Raw genomic sequence first — 18,877 nt, forward strand, 5'->3', positions numbered from 1 at the left:
TCTGTCAGTACTTTATCTTATATATCTTAGATATTAGTCCCTTATCTGATGATGCCACTTTGTTAAAAACTGAACAACAGGGGCTGGAGCGATAGCACGATGGTAGGGCGCTTGTCTTGCACCCGGGATGGACCCAGCTTCGATCCCTGGCATCCCATATGGTCCCCCAAGCCTGCCAGGAGCGATTTCTGAGCATAGAGCTAGGAGTAACCCCTGAGAGCTGCAGGGGTGGCCCAAAACACATGCACACACAACACACACACACACACACACACAAACGCACACACACACACAAACGCACACACAACACACACACAACACACACACACACACACACACACACAACTGAACAACGCCATTTGGAAACAGCCTAGAAGGTGCCCTCTGAAATCCCTCCAGATAGAGCCAATAGATGATGATGCCGTGGCCACGCCCCCGAGGAGAAGCCAATCAGAGACTCGGTTAGTCTGGTGCGTGGTGTCATCTTACACTCCTCAACCCCTGTGATTGGAGGTAATGTCCAGTCCCTCCCCACACTGCTATTGAGCCACTTCCAAGGGCACCAAGGCCCTACTCCTGTGGTCCTGCCAGCTAGCAGAAAGCAGGTCTCTGGTCAGCTTGTGGCAGCAGCTTCTGCATAGTGGTTGGAAGCGGGCTGGGGTGGAGCTGCAGCTGCTGCAGGCATGGCATTCCAAGCAGGAATTCTGGCTGGGGGTACATAGTGGAGACGTGAGGAGTCTTTAGGTGGAACCAGGAGGCTGGTTTAAGGGAGCCCAGCATTCCCCCAGGTGTGTGACTCCTGCAGCAACCTCTTGCTCAGTGAGTCATGGGCATTGGGTGGTGTCCTCCTGACTCTCCAGCAGCAACTTGTCACTTTCCAGCACCTGCTACTTCCTAGTGGTCTTCTCCCTAGTCAGGAATGGTCAGGAAGTGTCCTGCCTAGTCCTAGTTTTTGTTGTTGTTGTTGTTGAATGCCGGAGACAGAACGCAGGTCTGTCCCAGGTTGGCAGCATGCAAGGCAAACACTGTGCTATCTCTCTGGCCCCCAGTCCTAGCTTTGATATGTGTTTTAGGGATACAGCCTACGGTGCTCAGGCTTAACTCCTGGCTCTGTGCTCAGGGATCACTCCTGGGCCATGCTAACAATGGTGATGGACACCAAGTGCTTGTGTCTAAGGAGAGCATCTTTCCCCACCCCCCCAAGGCGAGCATCTTCTCCACAAACCTAGGGCACCGCCCTTTCCCCTTGCACTCCATTGGAGGCTGCAATCAGACATCGAGAAACTTGGGAGCAGAGGACCAGGTCCACAGGAGGCTGTGTCTGAGCACCAGGCCATTGGGCACCGCACATCGTGTGGGCTGGGTGTGTCAGGTGATGGACAGATTTCAGTCAGTGCGAATCACCTTGGTTCTGTTGCCAGTAGAGACAGGACACCCTCATAGTTGGTGCCCTGGTGGCTCATGGCAAGCAGGGGTAAGACCATCAGGCAATGTGCTCCCCTTCTGGGGATCCCTCAGGAACTCGGAGGGAGTGATCCCTCAGCACAGAGCTAGGAGTCAGGCCTGAGCACAGTCAGGGGTGGATCCAAACAGAATCCACCGCTTCCTTCTGGGGCCACCTCAGTCTAACAAGTTCTGGGGCAAAACAGGACTGGTCAAAATCATTCACTGGCCCCAAGGAGCCATTGGAACAGCCAGGCTTGAGGCCACCTTGGGTGGGGGCCACACCCAGCCATGCTTTGATGTGCATCACCTAATGTCCTGCTCAGAAACCACGCTGATTCAATGATGGGGATCCAACCTGGGTGGGTCGCATAGTCAGGTAAATGCCCTACCTGAGTCTTCTGGCTCAGGCATCAGGAAAACCCCTTTGCATCTTAGCCCTCCCCTCACAGATGACAGTTTCGGGAAAGGAAGACAAGTTTCTTTGGAAGAACAAAGGAAAGAAAGGGACATGCCCAAAATAATCCCTATCCCTAGGAAGTTGTGCAGACCATTTGCCCAGGGTCAGGGCAGTGCAGTGTAGCTGGGACAATGTGAGTCTTTTCCTCGGTCTCATGAGCTGATTCACAGTTGGACTCACTCCCATCCAAATGTCTGTTGGTAAAGTGGTCACCAAGGACCCAAGCTTGAGGCTTCCAACATTTGGTTGGGTTTTTGGGGGCCACACCTGCTGGCTTCAGGCCTCCTCCCACCTCTGCTCTGGGTGCCTTCCTGGAGGAAATCAGAGGACACTATGGGGTCCAGGGCTCAAACATGACTTGGCCACATGCAGGGCAACAGGCCTTCCCTCTGGACTCGTCTGTCCCTGTTGGGAACTTCTCTAGCTTAGCCCTTGTTCCAGCAGCAGGGCCTCTTCCCAGGGGCTCTAGCCATGCTTAGAACATTGTCAGTCCCTCAGGTGGTCTTGTCCCTCAAAAGGCCCTGCTGCCTTTAAAGGGCTCCTTTAGGATACAGATCATGTTTTCCCATCAGACAACACAAGGAGCCCCCTACCTTCCTGCCTGCAACAGTTTGGGTGAGGCACACACACCCAGGCCTCTTGAAGATTCTGGAATCCACCCCACCCCTCTTTTATTCTGGGTGCGGAGGTGGGAGCTCAGGCATTCATGTGCAAGGCAGCCCGCAGTGCATCCTGAGCCATGGAAACCCTCGTGGATTCCAGAGATGCTACCCTGACACCAAACTGTCTGAAAACTGCTCCTGACTGGGAAAGAAAGAAATGACCAGAGACAATTTTTTCCCTCTAACAATTCTTATGTGTACCAAAAGAGGAATTGGGTAAAGGACATAGCTTGGGGGTCGGGGGATAGGTGAAATGCTGGGCAAAGCATTATTGATAGGGATTATCTCCATTAAGCAGAGATATCTGTAGGAGGAGGGAAGGCCTGAGGTCAAGCCCAATTAAAAATCACTAATCATGGTTCTTTGATCCGCCCTGCATCCCAAATGGTCCCCCAAGCCAGGAGCGATTTCTGAGCACATATTCTGGAGTAATCCTTGAGCTTCACCGGGCGTGGCAAAAAAAATCACTTATCAATCACAGGAGATGGCACCTGTCTTGGTCCTATCCATCTTTTTTGTTTGTTTGACACCTGACAGGCTCAGGCGGACCATATGGGAAGCCAGGAATTGAACCCATCCATCCTGGGTCGGCCACATGCAAGATAAACACCCTACTGCGGTTCTATCGCTCCAGCCCCTGTGCTGTCCATCTTCACCTCTGGTATGGTGATATCTTCAAAACTTTCAGCCTCTAGGATAATTCCTGTATCAATTGCTCTACAGGGGTCCCATCTGCCAGACAAGTTCAGGAACAGCATCACTGTTAATAATCCAACAATTATACAGATGAGACCTGGACTTAAATCTAATCCTTCACTGTCACCCACCTGTCCCCAATGTCAGACACCAAATCTAACTCTAGCCCAAAATTCTTTCTTCACTCCAACCTCAGATTGATCCACCCAGTAAGCCACCTCTGTCCAGTCCCATCCTTACCTCCTCCCAACACAGTCACATTTACTATCAGGCTGTCTGGGTCATCCCACCACCTGGCTGCCCAACCCTCAGCCCATTACCACTTTGCCCACCCCTGACTGTCCACTGTTCCCTCCAAACATCCCTCCTGGCAAACATACCCACCACATTCTGACAAAGCGGCTGCAGCTCTGGTGAGCTCCTCAAGCCCTCACACATTACACAGCAGCACTTTGGGTTGGGCTTTGATTTTTTGCTAAGTTTTATTTTAATCCAAGGACTTTGCTTCATACAAAATGTCATTGTAGAAACAACAGCAGAATCCAAAGTTTGGCTGATAAATGTTGTTCAGGCAGCAAACTAGTCAATCACAGATTTTTTTGGAAGCCAGCCCCGTTTTTGTCGCATGGTCGAGACTTCCCTTTTTGTTGTTTTTTTTTTTTTTAACACTGTACTTAAATATAAAGTTTTGCAACAAACCTTTGATTTATATCAAATATAATTAAAAATTAACAAATGAATACATCGTATCAAAAAGTACGAAGATATACATGTTCATGCACATACTTGGATATATGTATATATGTATATATTTTACATGCACACATAATTAGTTCAAACTATAGCCACTGCTTGACTGGTTCCAGATGCAGACAATTGTGGTTGATGCACTTCAAATTTGGCAACTCACTATGAAATTTCAGGGGGAAAACAAGAGCTGAGAAGAGACAGTACAGAAATAAAACCCAAAGTCAGGAAAGCAAGATGGCATCGCCTCCCCAACCTGTCACCATCACCAGTTCCAGAGGAATTGTCTAGAAAAATCCAGAAGAGACAGTGCCGCCCTGGGTTCTCACCCAACAGGCAGGCCCGGGGAAGCGGCTGCGATTGATTCTGCACAGAATGAATACATTCAAGAGAACACGGGCTGGGGTGGGGTGGGGTGGGGATCAGAGACAGACATCAGTGTTGAGATACACGCCCTTCTGCACGGGGCACAAGGGCACATGCACAGCTGAGTAACCTACGGAGTGAAGTACTCTGTCATCGTGGAGTTTCAGAGTGTTGTGCCTTCCAGTAAGGAGATTCTATAAAAGTTTGGTCACGGTCATGCTGAGCCGACACCTGGTGGCGGTCTGGCTGTGTTCTGTGACACGTGTCTTTGTTGCATAGCCCTAAGGGGTGACAGCATCCACTCCTGCGACACACCTCCACACAGATGTGCACACACATACACACACACACACACACACACACACACAAACACACACACAGTCTAAGCTCCTCTACAGAGGGTCATGGAGCCAGGAAACACTTGCCCCATCAAGGAAACCTCTGCACCCAGGCATGAGAACATGCCACAACCCATTTGTCCAAATGCTGCCTTGCCTCAGGAAGCAAAGCCCCGCCTTGAATCCTGGACACCAAGGCCAAGGAGGTGGGTTTCCTTTCTGCTGATGGCGTGTGCCAGAGGCCCCTGCAGCTGCTGGAGCAGGCTCTCCTGTGCCCATCACCTCACCAGGACACGGGCTCCTCCTGCCCACCCCCTCCTCCCACTGCTGCTCCCTCAGTTCTAGAGACTGGGCCGATGCCCGGCTTGCCTGGCTGGCATCCCGTCCCTGAGAATCGATGTGAACAGACTGAAATGGCCCCACAAGCAAACTTTGCTTCCGGAAGCCCCCCTCTGGGGAGGAAGAGGGAAATTAGCACCCCATTCCAATGACAACTGGCCTCCTGGAGGTGATCCAACGGGGACCCCATGGACAGCAGCTTCCTACAGGGTTGCTATTTGGATGATTCCCCACACATCCACCCGCAGTGGTGACACAGGCCTCATGTCACCGCCCCCAGGAGCCTGGCGCAAGCCTGGAGGTCAGGCACTTGGTCAAGAGCAGCGGGAGCCAGGGGTTGCCCCTGGAATGGACACAAGAGCATCTCCTAACACAAGCCACAAAAACACACCATAGAAAGTTGAGATGTCGAAACAGGTTTGGTCTTTGAAGTGGTGTAACTGATCCTTCCTGTTTTCCTAGATCAAGTATACAGAATTGACAAAAGAGGGAATGGTGTTGCGATTAAAACCCTAAACCAGCAACAAAAGTGTTTTTCGGATTTGGTCCCCTCGGGGTGGACAGTATCTGGGAGAAGACAAAGAACACGCGGCTGTGTTTCTCCCCTCCGTTTGCTGTTTTAAGGTGCACAGAGCAAGGCTGGGAGTGTGTGATGTGGACATTGATGTGCCTTGCACAAAGCCAAAGCCCGATTCACCTTCAGCTCCGTCCTGTGGCTCACCCTGGCATTCTGGCTGCATGCCTGGACAGAGGCTGTCCCTGCAAGATTTGAACCTCACAGAAAGGTTCTGTGACACACCAGGACTCACCCGTGCTCCTCAGCACACAGCTGCTTCCCAGGGAGGGCCTGCAGATGCAACTCAGGGAGGCAGCATCTGGGTGTAGGCCACACCCCTCCGCCAGTGCCAAGAACAAAGAGGAGCAGAGGGGCCTCTTGCCCGGGCCGGGGGCCTGCAGCTCTGGCCATGGCACCCCTTGAGCAGCCCGGATGATAAAACTCATCCACTGGAATGTGCCACTGAGCAGTGCAGCTAGCACCAGTGGTCTTGGTCAGGGTGGTGGTAACTGTGTCGCGCCCGCCCACCCGAGCTGAGTCCCAGGGTGCAGTGGTAACCGTTGGGCACGCGGCGGAGAGGGTGGGACTGCGAGGTAAGGGAAGACACGTAGGAAGTCCGAGAGGAGCGGCCTGAGTTAGTGGCCATGGCCTCCTCAAAGGTGAGAGTGTCCTCAGGCTGGGGGCGGGCAGTTGCTTCACTGTCCAAACGCTGCCCCAGGTAAGGGTCGGAGCCAATCCGAGAGCTGGGTGCCAGGGGCTGGCCGAGGGGCTCTCTCTGGAGCAGGGCATTGTGTTCAGAAAGGCCGCGGCTGAGCCGGCCAGGAGAGAAGGCCGGAAGGCTGCTCTGAGCCCCCGTGAAGTGGACAGGCGAGGAGTTGGCCGTCTTGTAGGTGATGCTGGGACGGGGAGTCAAGGGGGTCTGAGGAAGCTGTCTCCTCCCACCGCGGCCTGGGGTGCTAGCACCAGAAGTTGGCAACAGAGAGCTCCCATTGACAGAACCACAACCCTATGAAGAGACACTGTCAGAATCAAGACCAAGACAAGCACAGAGTGGGGGGGGGGGAGTTCTGGGAGGGGCACATGTGGTGGGAGACGGGGTTGGGCAGGTGGTGGCCAGGGAAGAAGGAGGAAGCCCCCAAGGCTAGACTTGACACAACTAGAGACAGGTGGAGGCATTTTCAGGGAAGTGAGGGAGGTGGGCCTCAAGGCCTCAGGCCCTAGGACGGGGCCCAGCTCACCTGTCTGGGAGGTCCTGGCTCCTGCCCGGCTGTGGGAGACGTGGGGTGGCTGCTGAGTGAAGGCTTGGGCTGTGGGGGCTCTCGGCCCCCAAAACGATCACAGGAATAGAAGCGTTGCTTCTCCGAGGAAGATGATGAGGGTTGCCTGCGCTCTTGTGACCGGCCACGCTCCTGCCTGCGCTCCCTCCGGCAGCCTGTGGAGCCCTCTCCCGGAGGTGGCCCTGGACCCACTGCACTGCTGGGTGCTGCCCAGGAGAAGGAGAAATCAGCATAGCTCAGGCATGCCCTCTCGCATGCCAACAGGAGGTCCCCAGGGACCATCCAGTGCTGACAGTCTCAGGCCCCGACTCATCCATCACCCCTGCTCAAGCTAGATACAGAAGAGCTCCCAAAGGCTCAACTCCCTCCCCCATTCACTGTACACATACCCCCATCATTTTCTGCACACAGGCTGGGCCCCTTCTCCAGAGACTTCTGTTTCCTGTCCCTGCGGCGATGGCAGCGGTGGTGGTGGTGGGGAGCTGGCTGGCTTGCTGGAACACGGTCCAGGGGAGTGTTGCAGAGGTGAGTCACGTGAGATCGCTGGGGCGCCAGTGTGGAGATGGACCGCTTCATGGGGCTGGAATCTGGGGCTGGCTGCAGACAGGACACAGCTTATGAGAGCAGGCCTGGGGAGGCCACAGGGCAGGAAGGAATAGCCATGACATGGCACTGGGCTCCAGCCAGGCAAACTAAGTCAAGGAACGTGACCCAGGGCCCCACCCCTCAGAGAAGCATCTTCTCAGATGGGCCAAGCTGTGCCACCATGAGGATGGTGCCAAAAACCCTATCCATGGACAAATGATCCTCAACCAGACTCCTGCCTCTGTCACGGGGGCTGTCACCATGTCACCAGCTATGGGTACCCTGAGGAATAAGAAGGCTGCCAGGAAGAGTAAGAATGGGACCAACTGGAGGAGACCAACTGGGACCAGGTGCACCCTACTCTCTGCCCCATCACACCGCTGTGGGTAGAGTTCACCTGGTACCTGCTTGTCACAGGCCAAGCAAGGGAAAGAGGCATAGCACTGAGGAACTGGCTAAACCTATACCCCACCTTCTGGGCAAATAGGCCGTAATGAAAGGGGGTACATAAAATGAAGTGTGATGGGGGGCCTCATGGGCAGAGCAATGAGAGAAGAGAAGCCAGGAAGCACAAGACAAGCTATGACAACAGGCCCAGTGGTCACACAGGCAGTACAGAGCCCACATGAGCTGCCTTGGGAAGGCCCCCCAGCCATGAGCAACCATTGGTCAGAGTAGCCCCAGAGATTTCTGGCTAGTCTGGGCCTCTCCAGCTGCAGGCTGGCCTGAAAGGTGAGAGCAGAGCCCTGAGTCACACGGGCTGACAGATCCAACTCTGGGTCTGTGAGCGGGGCTCAGCCTCTGAGACCCCATCCAGAGTTGAGGATGAAGGATCTCTATCCAGGAGAGAACCTAGGAAAATATCTCCATCAGCATCATCCTTCACGGAACACCCTGAGTAGACCAAGGTGGACACAGAGAGGCAGAGGAGAGGAGGACCAGACAGAGACACAGGGATACTCAGTAGGGGACCTGAGCATACCTAGGGCAGCAGTTGAAAGAACCCACTGCATCTCTCATGACCAGCTTGTGATGCCCCAGATGGGTTGTGTCAAATGGTTCAGCAGAGATCCCAGTGTGTGAAGTAACAGCCCTGGAGGCATCTCCCCAAGCCAGATCCCAACACCCCACCCTCCCATAGTCTCAGCACACTCACCTGCGTCTCAGCGGCCAGGCGAGGCATAGATGCTGCCCGGCCCTGGCTTTCCAGTCCTGGATGAGGTTCCGCATCAGAGCCTCGAAGGGTCACGCTCTGCATCTGCACATCCACAGCCTGTGAAGACAGCGACCCCCTTAGCCCTGATCCAGCCCTGGACCACTGCACCCACCCCTGACCATGGCCCAGCCCTGGCAGACTCAGGGCTTTCCTGTCCCTTCCTCCACTCAGCCCTGGGCAACCTACCGGCTTTCCTGGCTGTGCCAAGGGGATCTCAGTCGAGTGGCCACGCTCCAGGGGTGTCTTGGTCTCATAGGGTACCTCCTGGGTCCTCTGGGTGCCCCAGGAAACAGATTCTTTGAGGCCACTCTCTTGGGTCTGTCTGTGGAGAAGCAAGGAATGTTCCATCGACTTAGCAGCCCCCAGAGAGAGAGAACCCTCTGCTGGAGCCATGTTCTGAGAGGATGAGCCAGAGAAGTGGCCTCCTAGGCACAAGCAGAGAAGGTAGGTCGCAGCTCAGGGTGCAAAGTGAATGCATGCGTGGTGGCAGCAGGGGCTGCCTGGAGCAGAAGCTGCACAACTCATGTCTCACGACTCACATCTGAGAAAAGCTTAGCCCAGAAATCTGGTCTGGAAGTGTCTAACAATTCTTCCTTGCTGAACAGGGTCTCCCCTACACTATGCTACAGAAGCACTAGGCGACATGTGTGCACAGTGGCAAAAAGAAACCATGTTCTGTCTCCCGAAACAAAGCTCACTCGAACAGACCCTGGCTCCTCACAGAGGCAGGGGCACTTCTCTTGTTAACCTCCAAATCAGTAGATTGCTTCCCTACTATGTCTGACCACAGATGCCTTTCTGAGCCTCCGATAGGGCTCCAACACTCCTGCTGTGAGAGTCGTGCACAGGCTCCCCGGTTGGCCGCGTGTATCTAAAGCAATGCAAATAACTGTAGCCAATTGGCAGGACATAACTCCACAGGGCCCTTGAATGTTGCTCTATGGCTACCCAGGACACCTTGCCTCAATGAGGATGGCACCAGAAACCCTACCCATGAAGTACTGGTCCTCAACCAGACTCCTGCCTCTGTTGCTCCTGCCCCTGCCTGCCCCCAGGGTGGTCCCTCTCTTTGCCTGAAGTGACCAAGCATGGTGTCTGGTAGGGGATGGCATGTCCATCTGGAGGTAGGGGCCAGTTTCACCATTCTGGACTGGGGCTGGTTGGTTTTCTCCAATCCAGTGAATGGGCGGCCCATGGCATGGGAGCCGAGGCAAAGCCCAGCCCCCCATGAGCCTCAAAGGCCAGCCTGCGCTCCTGACAGTATACGAGGCTCATGCTGAGAGGTGGAGCAGCACAACATGAGGACATAGGAACCATCCTTTACAAAAACCCACTCCCCACTCCTGGAAGTGCAGACAACTATGCTGTCCCCCTGCCCAGGAGCCTTGAGTTCCTGTAATCTTCATGCCAGTGAAGAGTTGGCTCTGTGTTCACAAGGTAGATTCTGTGTGTGGGTGTGGCAGGTGGGGCAAACAGTGGATTTGGAGTGGGACTGTGACAGCTATGTGATGCTAGATTCTTAGTATGCTTGGGGCAGGTGCAGTCTCTTCTGAGCTTGTGGACTGGGGACAAATGGATTCTCCAAGTACCCGTGGTGGAGGATGCTGAAGATTCTGAGTGTGTGTAGAAAATACACAGCACATTCTGGGCTGGCTTGGGGGACATAGCTGGATTCTGAGTATGACTGGAGGAGAAGCTGTACATTCTGAGTATGGCATATGTGTGTGCGTATGTATGTGGATGTTGTGGAATCTGAGCATGCCTGGTGGGAGGTTCTGTACAATCTGAGTGTGTGTGTGTGTGTGTGTGTGTGTGTGTGTGTGTGTGTGCTTGGTGGATTCTATGTGTGCTTCGTGGTGAGTGCTATACATTCTGAGTGTATATGTGGACATGGTGAATTCTGAGTGTGCCTGGTGGGGGGGTAATGCTGTCTACTCTGTGTGTGTTTGGGTGTGAGGGACATGGTTGATTCTGAGCACGCCTGCTTGGGGGACATTGTGGAGGCTGAATATAAATGCTTTGGAGATATGGGAGTGTTTGGTTCATAGGATCAAGATTTTCCCTGTTCCATGCTTTGTGCACAACTTCCTTGTCCTTTGTGAGTTCAGGGATCCCAGCATCAAGCTGTCCTTCTCGATCTGTCCTTTCAGATCTGTTTCCTATGCCTTTCCTGAGGCTACAAGTTTGTAGCCCCACAATATGGGGGGGGGGCAGGCCCAGTGTGAGGGGACAAGGATCCTTAGAAAGCCTAGATGATGGGTTTGAGTAGCTGTGTGAGGGTTCACCTCTGAGCCTGGAGGTGGTAGCTGCCCCTTCACCTGGTGGCTGAGACAGCCATGGTTGAGCATGAGGACATTGGCCCCATACAACTGGGCAGGGTCTGTACTGCCGAGGGCCCTGGGTAAAGGTGCTGGGGCAGGCAGATGAGCAACAAGAGCCAGGAATGGATGATTCGCATCCTCTTTAGGAAATTCAAACTCAGAGCCAAGGGCAGAAGCCCCATACTTGGAAGAAAGAGGCGCACGCACAGAGGGGCGAGCATGAAGTGAGAACTCTGAACCACAGCCCAGAGCACCAGGGCCTCATCCATACCCATAGGGATCCCACTGGAGGCATGTGAGCTGTAAGAGTTTGTGTCTCGGTCTGGGTCAGGGTCCAAGAAGCTGCCAGCTCAGGAAGGAACAGGAGAAATTGTGGGTGATGGAGAAGCTGAATTGTTCTCCCTCTGTGCCACCTGGTTAGGTACTCACACTGCTCCGCCATTGCTGAGAGAGGCCGAGCTCTTCTGTCGCAGGAAAACCCGGGCTCCTCGGAGCACTGCAGGCTGTGTCTGCTCCAGGGTCGCCTTCAGAGGGTGGAACAGGGACACAGGGCCCATCTGCAGCAGGTACAAGGAACAGAAAAACTCTGAAGGCTGACATGGACACAAACATGAGTAGGACTCAGAAAACTACCTCCAATCCAGGACCTGGGGACCCTCGGGCCTTTCAGCTCCTCTGGAAGCAGAGAGATTTTTCTGGATCCAGAAAAGGCCAAAAAGTCTGGAGCCTTGACGTAACACTCCTCTCACATCACACGAAGTGAAGTGGCTTCATATCACCTATTTGAACGGCTGGTCGAGCTGCTGGTGCTCTGGCCAGAACCCCAAGACTTCTGAGCTGGGCCAGAAGACCTGCCCAGCCATGGAGACTGCAATGGAGTCCCAGGAACACTCACTGCAGGGAGATGGTTGACCCCTCAGGGGCTTACAAACCACTTGCAGGTGGTCTGAGCATCTGCTCTAAATTTCCGCCTACATGCAGAGCAGAGGGGCCTCTGCACCTCCACATGCATTTCAGAACTTTCTCCTCGGTGCTCTCTCTATTCTCCTTCCATTCTCTCTCTTCTTAGTTTCTCTCAGCTCCTGACCTTGCTGAGCACACTGCAAGCCAGCTCTCTCAGGCTGTCCCCGCACCAGGCAGCCAGCCAGCTCAAAGGAAGAGGCCAGCTGGACATCTGATTCTCAGGGCCAGAAAAACAGCTCTAAGTCATCTCCGTTTTCCTTTCCCTCCACTCTTTCTTGGGTGAGGGACCCAAGGCTGTGGAGCAAGCAAAGGACCCAGCCTGCAAGGTCCCCAATGCTTCCAGGCTCCTGGGCTGGTCAGCAGGATCTGCTGCTCCTAGGATTCCTGGTACTCATACCTGGGACAGCCCTCCAGGAGCCTGGTGACTCTGGTCTCTGGTGGTTTTGTTTTGTTTGTAGAAGTCAAAGATCATGAGAGCTGCGTAGACCTTTCCCACTGTCATCTCATCCGCTAGAGAAAGAGAGCAGGGAAGGAGAGGAGATGTGAGTGCAGTGCGGCCTCACCAGGGCTGTGGCACCCACACGAAGCCACCCCAGTCAGTGTCATCCCACAGTTATGGTGCCTGTTCACAGATGCCCCTGCAGGTGGGCATGAAGGCCGGGCTGGCAGTGAGGCCACTGACTGGATTACAACCCCAAACCCTGCTCTGGCTTTGGGAGGGACGTAAGGTGGCACTCTTGCCCCACTTACGTTTGTGAGGTGGCACCAGTAGGTCCAGGGTCTTCTGGGGTAGATTGGCCCACACAGAGGCGATCTCCTTCCTCAGCTCTGCATCACACTGATGCTGCTTTGTGCCCGCTGGGATAGGCCACAGGTAGAGAGGGGAAGAAAGATGTTAGGAAGGGCACAACGGGTAGGGCGTTTGCCTTGCATGCAGCTGACCCAGGTTCTATCCCAGGCATCCCATATGGTCCCCCGAGTTCTTCAAGAGTGATTCCTGGGCACAAGGCCAGGAGTAACCCCTGAGAACAACCAAGTGTGGCCCAAAATCCAAAACAAACAAAAAAAAGATCCTAGGAACATGTTCAATCCTGTGATGAGGTTGAGGGTAAAGGTAGAGACAGTATTGGAAGAGATGTGAAAAGTATGGCTGTGCAAGAGACATGTATATGCAGCAGGCACACATGTATGTATGCTGTATGGTCACATGTAAACATACACATGTGTCCATATGCCTCTGCACTAAAAACATTTGTGTTTTCACAATATGCAACCAGGAGTCTATGGGATGCTATCCATTCATATGTACCACTTAGGTGCCTCTGAATATGCACTCACATGTGTGCATGTTTTCATGCTGCCATGTATGTATGCACTCACATGTGTCCATGTATGGGAGGAAGATGTAGAGCTCTAACTCTTCTTAATGGGACAGTGAGTGCCCACTAACTCAGGCCCAGTTCCAGGTGATGAAACAAATTAAAAGAAACCATTCTTTTGGATTTATGCTGCATGGGTAAATGCCCTGTCTGCTGTATTATCTATCTGGTTCTGTTTTTAATAAATATTTTTTACTAAATTGAGGAAGCATTCTTTAATTTCTAGCTCACATTGATATTTTAAAATCATGAACTCACTAGAATTTTGTTACCTGCTTTTTATGCATCTATTGACATAATTACATATTTTCTTCTTTGGTATATTAAATTGTATTGTCTCTTTAGACTTGAACCAATCTTACATTCCTAGGATAAATTCTAATTTTATCAACATATTATATTCCATTGTACTCTATATTTATATATTATATAATTCACTGCAGTCATTATGCTCATTGCATTGGTACTTATTCTATATCTTGTATCCTATTCTATCATGTATATACACAATATCCATTGTATTTCACTGTATTACACACAAACATGCACATTTAACTAGATTTAAGTTTGCTAAAATTGTGTTAAAGGTTTTTGTGTTAGGGTAGGAACCTTGCTTTACACACAGCCAATCCAGATTTGACTCCAGCACCCCATCTGGTCCCCAATCCCTACCAGGAGTGATTCCTGAGAATTTGCCAGGCCCCCACACAAACAAACAAACAAAAATGCAATGTTTCTATGTGTGGTGCCATCTTCATTTAGTCATTTCCTTTCCCTTTTGTGTTTAGTTGTGTTATTTGAGTAAAACTGACATTATAAAATAAGTTGCAAAATATCCCATTTTCTCATTTTCTAGAAGCACATAAAATCGTCATTCTCCCTTAAGTGTTTATTAGTTTTCACCCATGTGACCATAGGATCTGGACTTTCATTGTTGGGAGGTTTTAACTACGAATTTAACTTTTTTCCTAAGTAAGTGGATGATCTGGGTTATCTACCTTTCAGATTATCTATTGTTTATTTATCTTGACAATTTGCATCAAGGAAACATTTCTCTTAAGTTGTGAAAGTTAACACACAAGAGTTCATCACAGAATTTCCTTATGACCCAGTTAAACTCCACAGGGTCCACAGTGACATCTCTGATGGGTTGTTTCTCTTTTTTTTTTTTCTTGATTGATCTACAAGAGGTTTATTAATTTTATTGGCTTGATTTGTCTTACCACTGTTCCACCTGTGTGTTGAAAGCAATGAAAAGGGCAAAAGAAGGATTGGGCCAGTTGAAAGGTCACTTCGACCATAATATAACAGAGAGATGTAGCCATGGGAGAATTCAGAAGTGACCATATTATGGACAGAGCTTGAAGACAGTCCAAAAACCTGGTTGGGAGTCAGCTATGGGTGAGAGATGGGGAAGTGGAAGGAAAGGAGGGAAGAGGAATTCTAAGAGTCCTGGTATCAGCAGTTGCAGAAGGGAAGTCCCACTGAGAAGGCAAGAAGGCTCCAGTGTGGGCAGGTGCATTTCAGGGCACTAACTGGGCCTTCTGGGAGGGACAGAGAACAGTCCACATACAAAAAGTCACATTAAAGCCACAGGAAGAGGGAAGAAGACATGGACGATAGGGCACAGAGTGACATTCAGAGGTTAGGAGTAAGAGAAGCCAGGAATAAAGACCATGAAGGAACAGATAGGAGTCCATAAACCAAGGTCAGGGGCAGAAAAGTCTTGAGGAAGTCACGAGGACCAAGGCAAGCCTGATGCAGCAGGATCCCAGGGCAGTAGAATTCACTGGCTCCCACAAGGAGCAGATGGTGGTGAAGGAAAGTACACCAGAAAATGGAGAGAGCAGCAAGGAGAGAACTGAAGAAGGAAGGCACCTAGTGTTGACATACTAACAGGATTAAGTAAATAGAGAACAGAGAGCTCTGGGCATGGTGCCCTTGAGAAGACTATGAGAAGAGCCTGGACTGTCCATGTCTCAGTCAAGACACAATGGTCAAACCAGGGCACAGATGCAGAAAATAGGGAAAAGGCTCTCTACAGACTGGTTTTCTCCACAAAGGTTGGGCTGAGTTGGTCAGGCACAGACTCTGCAGTCCTTTCAGGCAACCAGGGCGGATCCTGGCGAAGACTGAGCCTCCTGCAGCCAAGGCAGCGCATGTTTGCTCTGCTCGTGTGAAGCTGTTCCCATCTGCATTCCAGCTATGACTCCTGCTGCCTTAGGCAACTTGGACAAGCTAGTGGATTCGGCATGCCCATTCTCCAACCTGAAAAGAGGCCTCCACAGGGCTCATCTGTAGGGTGGCTGCCAGGAAAAGAGTCAGTACCCAACAGAGGCACAAACCTGGCATGTGACCTCAGCAAAATCCAGACAGCCACACCTCACCCCTGCCCACATGTCCTGGTCTGCTGCCCTCCCCTTCGAATCTGCCTTGCTCACCTGGAGCCAGCTTGATCTCCAGCGCAGTCCTAATGAGGGCCATCAGCGTGGACGTGAAGTGGACAGTCATGTCCTCATTGGAGATGGGCATGTTCATGCGAACCAGGCGCTAGGGACAGGGACATAAGTCAGGGTCAGGCCTGCAGAGCCTCCTGCCATGGGACCACACTGTGCTCGAGGCCTCAGAAGGCCAGGCTGGTGGCCATGTGAAGGGTCCGAGCCTGGGCCCAAGCGAGGTCAGAAAGAGGAAGTTTGCCAGCATTCACTCACTCCTGGAACCTGCTGAGGATTCTTCAGCGGAGCTGAAGCAGGGTGCATAGCAGAACCCTAGGGTGGGGCTCACTGGACAAGCCGCAGCAGGAGGGAGGACCCTCCCCATCATTCCAACCCATGGCCTGGTCAGGGGAAGCCAGCACATCACTGCACAGAGGCTGGTCAGCGACAAATGACTCCTCCCATCATCATGCAAGGCTCAGGGGCCTCTGGATGCCACTTGCCTGGACTACAGGGATGCCCCAGAGACCAACTCCTCTCAGTGGGAAGATTCCAGAACAGAGGAGGCGACTCAGGGCTGCCTGTGTCTGAGCCAAGGGTGCAGGACCAGGGTTAGCAGCTTTCCCCATCAGATCACAGTCTCCTTTTCCATTCTGGAGCTTTCTGAGACAGTGACTGGAGACAGGCCTGTCAACACCACAGTCCCCAGACATGGCTGATGCAGTGCTGAGCTTGGGAATCTTAGGAGAGGGCAACTCCCAAGGACCAAAGGGCTCTCAGACCTGGTCAAGTAGAGTCTCAGGGCATGGCCCTGTCCCCTCCCAGCAGCACTGACTTCTTAAAGGACAAGGCCCCTCCCTGGGTTCTTGCCATCCTCTGCCAAACCCACCATGGGTTATCCAAGCTCCTCTGGAGAGAACCACTGTGCCCAGCTCAGTCCCAGCTTCCTGGTCCAAAGTCTGGACCTCAGCTGGACATGGCAGGTGGCTAATAGGAGTCCCACAGTTCCCAGAATGCTGGCAAAGCCCCACTAGCACGTGGGCCCCTGGTCCAGAGCCTCACATATCACCTGTAGGGAACACATGCAGAGCACAGTGCCCTGTATGTAGGTCAGCACAGGCCATAGCGGGAGAGGCAGAGACCTGCTGGAGGAGCTGAGGGGGTCAGGGGTGGGTGTGGGAGAGGAGCAAGCAGGTGATTCCCAAGAGAGAAGAGCTCAGTCCAGGGCACCTACACCAGAGACTTCTGCTGCCTGTCCAGGCCCCACGAGGCCAGGGGAGGGCCGAAACCCACTGCAACTCCTGGCTCCTCCATCCTAGATGGCCGAGCCCAGCCCCTGGCCCACTCTGACCTCATACCTGTGGCAGTCCTCACAGCCGGGCAGGGGCTCCTTTACCTGCCCTGTCCCGGTGCTGGTGTGGACAGAGCTCTCCCTCCAGGAGAAGCTGCAGCCTTCATGCAGGGCCTCAAGGGGGCACAGCATGCACACGGCGGGGCGAGGACTGAGGAAGACACCAGAAGCACCACCACACCACCACCATCACCACCGCCACCACCACCACTGCCACCGCTGCCACCACCACCGCCACCGCCGGACCTGGGGGAGGGACTCAGCTTACAAAGGCATCAGGTCTAGAACCCAAAGTCAGAGAGGCTCCTTGAGGGGAGACGGTGGGAGGGGCAGAGATGTCTGATGCCTGGGCCGCACCCCAGGGCTCACCCGCTGTATGCTGGAGTCCTGGGTGGAGCGGGTAGGCAGGTGGAAGGAGCTTCACACCATCTCAAGGATGAGAAACAGGCAAGTGGGGGCAGGCATGGGGCTGGGGGCTAGGTCCAGTTGGGAAAGTCCCCCCCTTCATCGCCTCCTGCTGTGCCCACTTGATCCTGAGTCACTGCAGGAGGCCAGCCCTGGCATCTGGTCTTTCAGATGCCCATGGGTGTCCTTGCCAGCTGGGACCTGTGGACCCTAGAGCGATGCTCTTCCTGGGAGAGGTGTGCTGGAGAGGGCAGGGGTGTCTTCTCTGAGCTGGAATGGGTTCTGCAGGGGCCAGGGCTAGGGTGGGACTCAGGCCTGGCCAATGCATTCACACTAGGCATGGGGCTTAGAGGAGACATGGAAGGAATGAGGTCCTGACCTCAGACAGAAACAATCTGTCTTAGGAGGTTATCCATTTTAGAAGGGCGAAGAAGCAGGTGGGAGGCCCCAGCCTGGTCTTCCTGCGTCTGGGGGCTCCCAGAGTGGGCAGCCTGGGACACAAGGGCGGAGCAGACACGGCACAGTGTCTACAGTATCTACCACAGTCCCTCTACCCAGAAAGGAAGCTGAGGGGGATGTGGGCAGGGAAGGAAGAGCGAGCAGCAGCGCAGCAGCCAGAGACGGAGAAGCAGAGGCGAGAGGCGGTGCAGGGCCGGGGTCTACCTTGTAGGCGACACGCGCGGGGCACTTCTTCCCCAGCCCCAGGGGCGGGGACATGTGCTTCAGCATCTCAAACATGTCATTGTAACTGATGCGCCCACTGGAGCCCGCCCAGAGGGCAGAGGCAGAGCAGGGGTCCCGGGAGGGGTGTGGCAGGAAGGGCGGGGAGGAAGCAGACAAAAAAACAGATCCGTTAACCAGCGTCCCACGACAGTCAAGGTCCCAGTACGTGAATGAGGGGCTTCTCCACAGACAGGCCTCTCCGGCCCCTCCTCACCTCCGCACTGCGGCCCCGTGGGGGCAGGGAGGGTGCGTCTGAGCTAATGAACACAGGGCAGGGTAGGGAGGGCAGCATCCTGGCGGCTTTGATGCCCCTTCTGATGGCATGTTTAGGAAGCAGAGCAAAGGCCAAGGAGGAGGAGCGGGCCTCGTTCCAGCACAGCGGGCCGGCAGAGCCATGTGAGCAGGGGCCAGCCTGAGAACCAGGGCACAAGGGCAGGGCTCCTGGCATCAAGGTGCTCCCTGCTGAGCTTGGGGGCTAGAGGAGTGGAGCCAAGTCTAGAACCAGCCAGAAAGCCATCATGGAGCCTCCCCGCTGTGCCTCCAGCACCAGCTCCGGACGGACTCGTTAGGGTCTGTGCTAGGCCAGAGACACCGGAGGTGGCTCAGGGCAGAGCT

General features: G+C 53.5%; 1 protein-coding gene across 1 annotated transcript in view; it reads right to left on the reverse strand.

Moving 5' to 3' along the window:
• Window positions 1-3,718: 3,718 nt before the first annotated feature.
• Window positions 3,719-18,877, reverse strand: part of CACNA1B (calcium voltage-gated channel subunit alpha1 B) — a 158,777-nt gene continuing 143,618 nt past the window's right edge. The window contains exons 38-47 of the mRNA XM_049781970.1: window positions 18,203-18,299; window positions 15,790-15,898; window positions 12,720-12,827; window positions 12,367-12,479; window positions 11,436-11,563; window positions 8,872-9,007; window positions 8,626-8,742; window positions 7,274-7,481; window positions 6,846-7,090; window positions 3,719-6,613 (exon numbers count right to left, since the gene is read on the reverse strand). Coding sequence (XP_049637927.1) covers window positions 6,083-6,613; window positions 6,846-7,090; window positions 7,274-7,481; window positions 8,626-8,742; window positions 8,872-9,007; window positions 11,436-11,563; window positions 12,367-12,479; window positions 12,720-12,827; window positions 15,790-15,898; window positions 18,203-18,299 — 1,792 coding nt within the window. The 3' untranslated portion in view covers window positions 3,719-6,082. The remainder of the gene's footprint in view (window positions 6,614-6,845; window positions 7,091-7,273; window positions 7,482-8,625; window positions 8,743-8,871; window positions 9,008-11,435; window positions 11,564-12,366; window positions 12,480-12,719; window positions 12,828-15,789; window positions 15,899-18,202; window positions 18,300-18,877) is intronic.

This window comes from Suncus etruscus, chromosome 10, assembly GCF_024139225.1.
Source record: "Suncus etruscus isolate mSunEtr1 chromosome 10, mSunEtr1.pri.cur, whole genome shotgun sequence".
In the NCBI taxonomy this organism is placed as follows: domain Eukaryota; kingdom Metazoa; phylum Chordata; class Mammalia; order Eulipotyphla; family Soricidae; genus Suncus; species Suncus etruscus.